The sequence below is a fragment of the Daucus carota genome, chromosome 8, assembly GCF_001625215.2.
Source record: "Daucus carota subsp. sativus chromosome 8, DH1 v3.0, whole genome shotgun sequence".
NCBI classification, from domain to species: domain Eukaryota; kingdom Viridiplantae; phylum Streptophyta; class Magnoliopsida; order Apiales; family Apiaceae; genus Daucus; species Daucus carota.
This window is the reverse complement of record NC_030388.2, coordinates 11,821,451-11,831,571: the sequence shown is the minus strand read 5'-3', so window position 1 is coordinate 11,831,571 and position 10,121 is coordinate 11,821,451. Positions and strand designations below refer to the sequence as shown.

The following is a 10,121-nucleotide window of genomic DNA, read 5'->3' as shown; positions in this document are numbered from 1 at the left end:
TTGGTTAAAAATCTATGTGAAATATCAAAATAAAATTTATTGATAATATATACTCCCTCTGTCTCAATATACATGTCTCTTTTGACTTTTAACTAGTAAAAATTGACTATACTTTGATTGAAATATATATATATTATGTAATTGATAAAAAAAATTAAAAAAATATCATCGTAAGTAAATCTAGTCTATTTTTATACGTAACTTTCTATTTTCCAAAACAACTAATAAATATTTTTTAATAGTTGTCAAAAATTAGTCAATTTGACTTCTCGAAAAGCAAAAGACGCGTATAAATTGAGACGGAGGGAGTATTATAAATTTCATCATCTTAATGATACAAAACTCCTGTTATTAGTTAATGATAACTTGTTGGCATTGGTTACATATTTGTTTTTAAAAGTGATACCTATTATATTGGATCAACAACTAAAGATTCTTTTAGCGAGGATCTTCAACAATTTGACTCCGAGTCTTGAGTTCGTCAAACTTTTGCATGTACTCCGCTAGTGTCATGTTGCCTTGCTTGAGATTGAAAAGTTGTTAAAATAACTTGTTTTGGTAATTAGGCGGCATGTATTTCTCTCGAAACTTTGTCTTCATCTCTTGCCAAGTAGCTATTGACGATTGTTCCAATCTTCTTATATCATCTTCAAAACCGTTCCACCACACCTTCGCGAGGCTCACTAGCTTCATCTTAACAAACCGAACTCACCGCATCACGCATCATCTATTATCGTATAAAATTATATTATTATATTTATAGTAACATCAAATAATAATAATAATATATTATTTTTAGTTAATAGTCAATCGATATAAGCACTAATCTCGAAAAGAATGTCTTAGATATTCAATAGATTTTATATAAAATTTTAAAGGTCCAAGTTATCCCACCATTTTTAGTCAATGGTGGAGATGTTATTGTCGTATTTTCTTTCTCTTATTCTAATCGTCCTTTCATTGGCGAGTTTATGGTAAATTTAAACATATATAACCAAGAATCATCTTGTGTATATTATCAAATTTACAATAAGATTATATATCTGAAATATACCTAATTCCGTAATTGTAAATATTAATCTGTGTGAACCAATCTTCCACAAACTTAATTTGTCCCGTATAGTATCTTACTCAAACTAATCCTATATCATTCTTTATATAGTAGTTCTATCACACCTCATTAATTATAATAAGACTTACGATTAGGCAATTGTATATTTGTGTAATGAGTTAAAACTAATTTGAAATGATAAACAAGTTAAAAATAACTTAAAACTAGAAGTTTTGTAGTATGTAACTTTTGTTAGAACTTATTTTTATACTTTTTTGTTATAAAATTCAAGTTCAACACTAGAATAATTTAATAAATTTATTTTCTTATTATATTTTTAATAATTCATGATCATCCATACTATGAGTCATAACTAATTATTCTAAGAGAGGTGTATTGGATTGGGATTTTAAGGCATTTTTTTGCATTCATGAAATCCGAGGGTTTTCGATTGGGATTGTTTGAAATCCATTAAAATCCTGAAGTATTCACTTGGGATTTTAAATTAAGTTATAAAATCTGGTGGTATTCAATTGGAATTTTAGATTATGCTTTAAAATCCAATGATATTCAATTGGGATTGTTTAAAATCCATTAAAATATGATGGTATTCAAATGCTGATGGATTTTTTTGGATTTCATAAATGATGGATTTTGTGGCATTTTTCAGTGTATTTTAGGTTTTTTGAAATCCCACCAAAATCAATGGGATTTCAAAGCATTGTGTTTAAATCCTATCAACTATGCGACATTTCATCAAGAATTCGCACAAAATCAAAGTCACATATAATCCATTAAAATTCATGGATTAAAAACAATCCATTAAAATCCCAATCGAATACACCCCTGTAAATGTAGCCAAATGAGCTCTATCTTTGCAGGATTAATTAGCTAGAGTGTGATTTATGATATATTTATGTTTCATATCCATAAGTTTCTAAAAAAAAAAAATTCTTTCTTTTGTAGGGAAAAAAAAGAAGGAAAAATTCTAGTTTCAATTTTTTTCTTCATATTCATAGAAAAAATAAAAGAAGTGGTATTCACTTAATAATAAATTATAACATAGTTAACCAGTTAACAATAATATTTGAACAAGTATACTAATATGTATATATGCACCATGAATGTAGAAAGAGAGAGGAAATATTGGGGAAAGTGGGGTCCCGAAAGGTGAGGACAGTCATTGTAATTTGCGTAGTACGACTAACTCAAAATGACTGTGAGAGTGTCCCCATTACCGGAGCCTGCAATTGTCTTGTTTTTATTCATCCGTATTTTAAAATTAATACGCATTCGGGTCCCCCAGCTCTCGTCTCAGTCGTAGTCGCACACAGACACCTTGGCGTTGTGCATGATGCTCTCTACATGTGAGTATACTGCAACCCCAAACAAAACACCAATACAGTAAACACCTACACGCCTTCAAATGTTTTGAGCATCTCCGACTTGATATACAGTAATTTACCATTGTTTTGTCGGTTGTATTCCTCCCGTAATCCATTTCGCTCAATTTATACCTTAATTTTCGACATAACTGATTATACTTTAGTGCATGTTTGGCTACCACTACTTCCAACTTTTTTTCTAAAATGTCGTTTTTTAGTTTTCTTAACCCGTTTATGTAAAATGTCACAAGTATTTATAAGAAATCGGGAATACTAGCTTTTGTTTCAAGACTTTTAATTTACTACCAAATAGTTTAATCACATATAAGTTTTAATTTATTTCTAACTTGTAACGTATTTCTTTATTTTAAGCAAAAAACATTTTTTTTTTAAATTTATCCAAACGATCTTTTATGTCGGAACTTAAAAATCAAAGAGACATACTAATAGTCGAGGCACTTGAAACAAAATGTAATGTGATATAGTGCACGTGATGAGAAGACAGTAACTAAAAGTGTTGTGCCTTTCTGCCTCAGAAAGCAAGGATAAAATTTTAACATATTGTTAAATCCTTTTTCTCTCCCAATCTCTCTCACAAGGTCGGTCTCTCTCTCTCTCTCAAGCATATCATATGATATGGGTAAAGAGATGGGTGTATACAAAGTATCAAACAAATAAAGCAGAAGCTTGCTAGGTAGAAGAGAACAAACAGAAATGGCCATGGAAGCACTTTGTTCAAACCAAGTATTTAACTTGATTCTCTATGACCCAACCCCTTTCAACAACGATGATGTAAATAATAATTATTGTCCTAATTCTTCTTCATTTCCCACTTGTCCGAATTTTCTTGCGGAAAACCCTAATGACTATCTGGCGGCTTCTCCACCCAAGACCGACAACGTTACCGCGGTCCCGATTGCGGGGGCTCCGGGAAGGAAGAAGCGGCGGAGAAGGAGTAGCCGAGTGTGCAAGAACAAAGAAGAAGCCGAGTCACAGAGAATGACGCACATCGCTGTGGAACGCAACCGCCGCAAGCTCATGAATGAACATCTTGCGGTCCTTCGCTCCCTCATGCCCGAATCTTACGTCGAAAGGGTTCGTCTACATATAAACCCTAGCTATACTAATGGGATTGTTCGTTCTAAAAATGAATACACAGTTTCAATTTTTTCACTTGAATTAGTAGTAAATAATTGTACAATAATTATTTTGTGCAGGGTGACCAAGCATCTGTAGTTGGCGGTGCTATAACTTTTGTTAAGGAGCTCGAACACCTCCTACAAACCCTTGAAGCTAAAAAAATTGAACAATCACAAGGGGAATTATGCGGCTCGGCCTCGGAGTTGATGAATAATCCGAACCCGTTCTCGCAATTTTTTGCGTTTCCTCAGTACACATTTTGCTCACAAATGCCAAACAAGTACTCGAGAAGTAAGAGTAGTGGAGGCGGAGGAGGAGGAGGAGGAGAAGCGGAGATTGAAGTCACACTTATCGAATCTCATGCCAATATTCGGGTTTTATGTCAAAGACGAGCAAGACAACTTTCGAAATTGCTTTCGGGTTTTCATTCCGTCTATCTCACCTTACTTCACCTCAATGTTACCACTTTGGACCCTCTGGTTCTCTACTCACTTAGTGCCAAGGTATGCATATATTTTACATCCTGTACTTTTTGTGTTTTGCATGTGTAAGTGTCGTCCTTTTCATAGTAGATGAAACGAAAATGTAAGATGGAGGGATGACAAGAGAATGCGAAAATCATATCTACTTTGAAGATAGTAAGACCATTTTTTCAATTTTTAGGCTAGCACAGATACCAAAGTCCTCTGAGTTTCTGATGCTTGAAATGGTAAAGTAGATGGCATCTCTGTACTGTTATACAAAAAAGGTTGCTCTTTTTTAACAGACGGAAATATGACAATTTACTTGAATTTGGTATCTGCATTCTGCATTCTGCACATGTATGTATGTGTAAATATTTATCAGAAGACAAGGAAATCCATTCAACACCTTCTCTGTGTACTGCTTAATCTCCACTATCCCCTTAATTCTTATAAGTTACACAGTAAAACTATGTATATGCCGTGCTCAGTGAAAAACAGTTTTTAGTGCTGAGAACTGCAGAATAATATGACATTCAAAAAATGAAATTTTTTGAAAACAATTGTTCTGCATTTCTAAGAAGTCAGAACAATTGTTCTCGCTGTTCTCAGAAACAAAATGTTCACAGTTGAATCACTTTAAGTTATTATACAGTTAGTGTGTATTTTAATTTTATTTAATGGTAAAGCAAAAAGAATAACACCATGGCTTATGTATAATCTATATTATTATCGAGTGTATTTACGTTTTTGTCCATCAGATGTTTTAACTTAAAGTACTGCTATGATATTATTGGTGGGGGAGTAAAAAGTAGCAAGTTGTTAGATTTTCTGCTAGGATCCTAGTAACAAAATATATAGCTTGTTGCTTTAATTGGAAACTTTAAGAAAGAATGCAATGTATTGTGTAGGCACATAACAGCAAAACTAGCACAGATAAACATTCATTGAATATTACACCCAAATTACTCAATACGTTATGCCTTTTAGGCCGCTGGAATAATGGGATTTCTTTTACATTTTCCTATTCATCGGGTTGAAATTTCATGACCCAGAGGTGTCCGCATGTTCACGGATATGTCTATTATCATTATATATTCAATCTATAAAAATCTGATGATGTTGAATTGCAGGTGGAAGAAGGATGCCAACTAAAATCAGCAGATGATATCGCCATGGCTGTTCATCAAATGCTAAGAATGATTGAAGAGGACGCTAACCTATCCCTTACACAATTGACAAATCCATAACATCACCTAGAGCAAGTAGCTATCTATCTTTTCATGAAAGTTTTTGTGAAAAGCACTACATTGTCACTTATGCCCACTTTTCCCCTATCATAAAGCAGCTTATCTTTGTCCGTTTCTTGTATGTATTAAGTAAATAGGTTTAGGTTCTCATCGCTTGAAAAAAAATGTATGTAGAGTCTGTAGTTCAGTTCCAGTTTTCATGTCTTTGAATACTCGATCAGTTATTTAACAAAAAGTACTTTTGTGACATACTTGTAGCCTGGGCAGCCGAATTGTACTTTGACGCTGGCCGGACTAAATGATTTTTCCTACGCAAAAACATCTATCAGACTTTTGTTTATTTAATAAATTAGTTTTTGCACTGACGAAAAATAATAATTTATTTTTCTCTTTTACAATATGAAAAAAGGTTTACAATCTGTGTGAGGAATTAAGTTTAGCTGATATGGAAGTTGTCTTCCGGTAATCTATGATTTTTGTGACCACTTTTTGATAACAACAAAGTTAAATATGACAAATTGTACTAACAGCCTTAAAATTTTAGACTTCTCGTTTACAACTGTTTCACCAGGAAAGTTATGGCTTATAACACTGTTTCTTATAGTGTTGAAGGCTATTCCACTTGAAATAAATTAAAATAATAATAATGGATTTTTCCATCACTTTTGTCTTATCAATTCTGTTGTTCACGCATGATCACATCCTGCAAAAATTCCTCTTCAATTACAAAGGTCTTATCTATGCTTACAGAGAGTAATACTTTATAAAAATTTCTTTTCATTACAAGAAAAATGAAATATTTATATCACTCAAATATTCATCGTTATTTGTGAGATAATAATAGACAAATTCTAAATTTAATGACTTAGACACCACTAATTAACAATCAGCTATGTTAAATTTCTTTAACACACATTCAATGTAATTCTTAATCCTTATATATGTTCCAACAACAACCTTCGATCGTTACAATGATTCAACGTAAAATTTTGGATCTGCTATCAATTTGTATTTCTGTTAGATCAACGAAGCATCATACATAATGTTCTTCACCATAATAAATGGAGGAGACTCAAGCTCAATGACGAAGTAGTCGACCTCACAAGCTTCTTAAATAAAACACCAGTATCTGGGCAACTCCACATCAACAAACAATTCTCATCAATCAAGTTGCCTACTTCTAAGACCTTCTTAAAATTATAAGCATCGAGTCACTCTCTATCTCCACATTCACAGTGCCTAGCTACGTAAATCTTAAAGTTTCCACCACCCACTATAACAATTCATTGTATTTACAACGAAAATTTTCCGCCTTTTTTTGTTGTAAATGAGCTGAAGTTTTTCATCGTTTTTCTGGTGTCTTAAGTTTTTTAAATGGTCAGTAATTTACTTTGTGTCACAACTTTTCACTAATGTCAGTTTAGCCACGTGGACCCTATTGCTCAAGTTATCAACCAGAATAAATGACAAAAAATATATGTCATATGTTTAATGTGGCCCAATATATTTACAACGGGAAAACCGTAGTTAGTTCAGTCACGTAGAGACACGATCCTATTTTTTACTGTAATATCGGACGAATTTTCCCATGGTATGTTTGCCATGGGAAACCCACCAGCCAAATTATTAACCACAATACGTGACAGAAATTTTTGTCATATGTAGTTTAACCGAGGTTACACGGAATTACCGTCATAAGTTGTGTATTATATATTTATGGTTAACCACAATATATGATCAAAAAATCATCATTTTTATCTCAGATGTAAATTTTTAAATAATGAAGCTTTTTTCGTTGTATGTACCCATGATTTGAATATACACATTTTTGCGGTTCCTGACCATTATTCTTCCATGCCAAATTATATATAAATAAACCTGTCCAAAACGACCAAAACTTCATCCAAATGCAAAAAATAATGTGATGGGTAATTTTGTACTCTTTTCATACTTTTTCAGCTCCGGAAACAAAAGTTTGCTCTGAATATAACATTTCCCTAAATAAAAACTAAAGTTTATATATATCATAAATGCCATTCATTGGTGTCAAAAATATCTTAAAAGGCCATTCATTGGTGTCAAAAATTGCGTCGTAGACTTAGTAATAAAAGTTTTATTTAGCTGTCTTACAAAATTCAACCACTTATATACTCAAAATTAACTCTCAATCACCGGACCACCTTTAGATCTTACATTAAATGGTGGTCGGTTTTACCATCTTCAGATACCGTACTCTAATCCCCGTTGTTGTCCTCGTCTTTATCATTGTTTCCATCACCATCGGCGGGGCCTTCTCCTGTACATAGAAGAAAAGGCGATCAAAATAAGCGGCAAATAGATAGATAATATGATCTTATTTAAAAGAACTATGTTTATATAAGATATCATTGCTCAATGCCAAGGAGTAGTTAGGACTGCAAATACATGTGCATGATAAATTTACATTCCGTTGTGAGTATAGTTAGGAAAATGCTTAGCAAAATGCAAGTCTTTTGTCTTTGGACCTCGATCCTGTACCAAAGATGCAAACAGATGTCGCAGATAATGTGACTCGAGAATTCCGTTGAATTGTCACAACTCATAATTCAGCACTATATATATATAGTTAGAAAAAAATGAAAAGTATAAATTTTATTAATGACTACTATGACCAGGACAAGGACTCTCTCATAATACATATTATTCCTCATTCCCACTCTATAGATAAGTATTTTATCCTCTAAAGAACAACCCTTTTGACGCTCCTATTTACAGAGTTCTTTTTGAAGAATTTCTTTTTACGAGAGATTTGATTACATGGGTGCCTCTGTGACAATGAGCTTGATTATTATCTTCACTGGGCCTTTAGTGCCTTAAACCTTGAAGATTGGTCCAACAGGTCCTAACCAAATCTTTCATCTGTTTTCCTCTATGTACTTTAGTCGTCAAATCTACTTCGTCTTTTTTTTTTTTTTTCAATATCGTCTTGAGTTGGCTCATATTTAATTGGCCTCTCCGCTGTGTTGCAAGACACATCTAAAACACTTCACTCTCTGTGCAAGCTGCCAAGCTGGTCTGCAGCACTTAAGATGTAATATGGAGTTGAGGGTCACGCTCGAAGCTTAAAATTTGAAGCGGGGTCCAATTGTATTCTAAGAGTTGCCCCCTGGAGTCATTGCATTGCACACAGCCATTTCCCGGGGCTGGCAACAAACCAGAAAAACATCTCTGCCATGGTGTTTTGTTTTTCTACCTCCCCCTCCATACCTGTACTCCATATACGTAGGCAAAGTAAACATATTATTAATATGAGAATGGGCAGCAACTCCTAAGAGAGATGTTTTAGTAGTAATACGGTTTTTCTGATGTGTGCCATGAGCACATGCTAAACGCGGAATTTATAAATCCATGTATATATACATAAAGAATTTCACAAAGAAATGTAGTTATATTTTTTAAGAAATGTTCTTGATAATTATTTTGCAAAAATATGCGAGAAGGGTATATTTTTTTCAAGTGATTCAAGTTTTCAGGTTTCTTCTTGTTTTTCAAGTATCCTTCTTGTTTATGATGTATTTTTAAATTTCATTTTATTGAGGAAAAAAAAGTTTAAATATATATCAAAGTAAAATTAGTTAGGGTCTGATCTAGTTTATGATTTCGCACAGGGCCTCAATAATTTTGCTCCGTACCTGGGAAGCGATAAAATATAACAAAACGATATATTTTTCGATACTGAATCAATTAGTATTCAGGTTTTATTATTTGATTGATTGTAAAATTGATGAGAGGAGAGACAACAGTCAACATATTTTGTTGGTTGGATGCAAATTGGGTGCCTGCACATACTTGCCTTGCCTTCACTTTTGTCTGTTTGGGTATACTACTGTAGTATTTTAGTGTTTTTTGTTCATTAAGCTCCCATTGTCTTGTTGTGAGGCTGAAACGGAGAGAGGTGGGGAAGTGTTGAGTCAGATAAAAATTGACAAACCTCTCAGTCCAAATTACAAGGCAAGTATATGGTCAGAAACATCAAGACAAGACAAAAGTTTGTGAACAAGATGGAGTTTGTGAGTGTAGGACATCCTCGTCCTCTTCAACCCCCTTGTCATTTCCAACGCTACTTGCTGTTCATTACTCCCGTGACTTGCTATTATTTCGTGTTCACATCACACAGTTTAACATGAGATGATAACATAGGTTGGTTCTGTGGTGTGCACTAAACACCAGAATTCCAACACGTCTTCGACAAAATTTTGTAACTAGTAGAAAACTTTTACCAAATACTAGCAAGTATTATGTTGAAGTTTGTTCAACATTGAGCTAGTCCATCACTCCATCAGGTACATTAGTAATAGATCTGCATGCCTGCAAATTTGTCCTTTTAACATGTACTGCCCAAAATTTGAAATTGTGATATTAGATTTTGATTCATTTGACTGTTTCCATCCAATATCAACAGATAAGTCGCCAAAATTCGATTTATTCGTTTAATATAAAGTTAATAGCCATAGGCAAGTGACAAGTCCATGTCCAACATTGACAGATTCGAATTTTTTTGATTAAAAAATTTGGGTTCAAACTCAAATAGAAGTTCGACGTGATAAATGTTTGATAAAAAATAAACTGATATGAACTTAAATGAAAACTCAAATTAATTTGACTGTAGATATTAAAAATCTGATATGTTTGGCTTGAATTTGACTCAATTAATATATAAATTTATTTAAATATTAAATATTTATATAATGATATGTTTGTAATATTTATGTATATAAAATATATAAATCAAACCCTATTTTTCTCTCTCTCCTCTTTTTCTTTTGCTTAACTGCAGCCGAGGCTTCCACCGGAT

The 10,121-nt window shown here is 33.1% G+C and overlaps 1 protein-coding gene across 1 annotated transcript; it reads left to right on the top strand.

Moving 5' to 3' along the window:
- Positions 1–2,958: 2,958 nt before the first annotated feature.
- On the top strand, positions 2,959–5,534 carry LOC108192393 (transcription factor bHLH94). Its single transcript, XM_017373276.2, has 3 exons — positions 2,959–3,531; positions 3,654–4,079; positions 5,171–5,534. Exons 1-3 carry the CDS (start codon positions 3,151–3,153, stop codon positions 5,285–5,287), a joined length of 924 nt encoding a protein of 307 aa, XP_017228765.1. The 5' UTR covers positions 2,959–3,150; the 3' UTR covers positions 5,288–5,534.
- Positions 5,535–10,121: the final 4,587 nt, after the last annotated feature.

Coding starts and splice junctions, on each gene's coding strand:
- LOC108192393 (XM_017373276.2), top strand. CDS start 3,151: ATGGCCATGGAAGCACTTTGTTCAAACCAAGTATTTAACTTGATTCTC. Junction 3,532..3,653: donor CCGAATCTTACGTCGAAAGG/GTTCGTCTACAT, acceptor TATTTTGTGCAG/GGTGACCAAGCATCTGTAGT. Junction 4,080..5,170: donor TCTACTCACTTAGTGCCAAG/GTATGCATATAT, acceptor GTTGAATTGCAG/GTGGAAGAAGGATGCCAACT.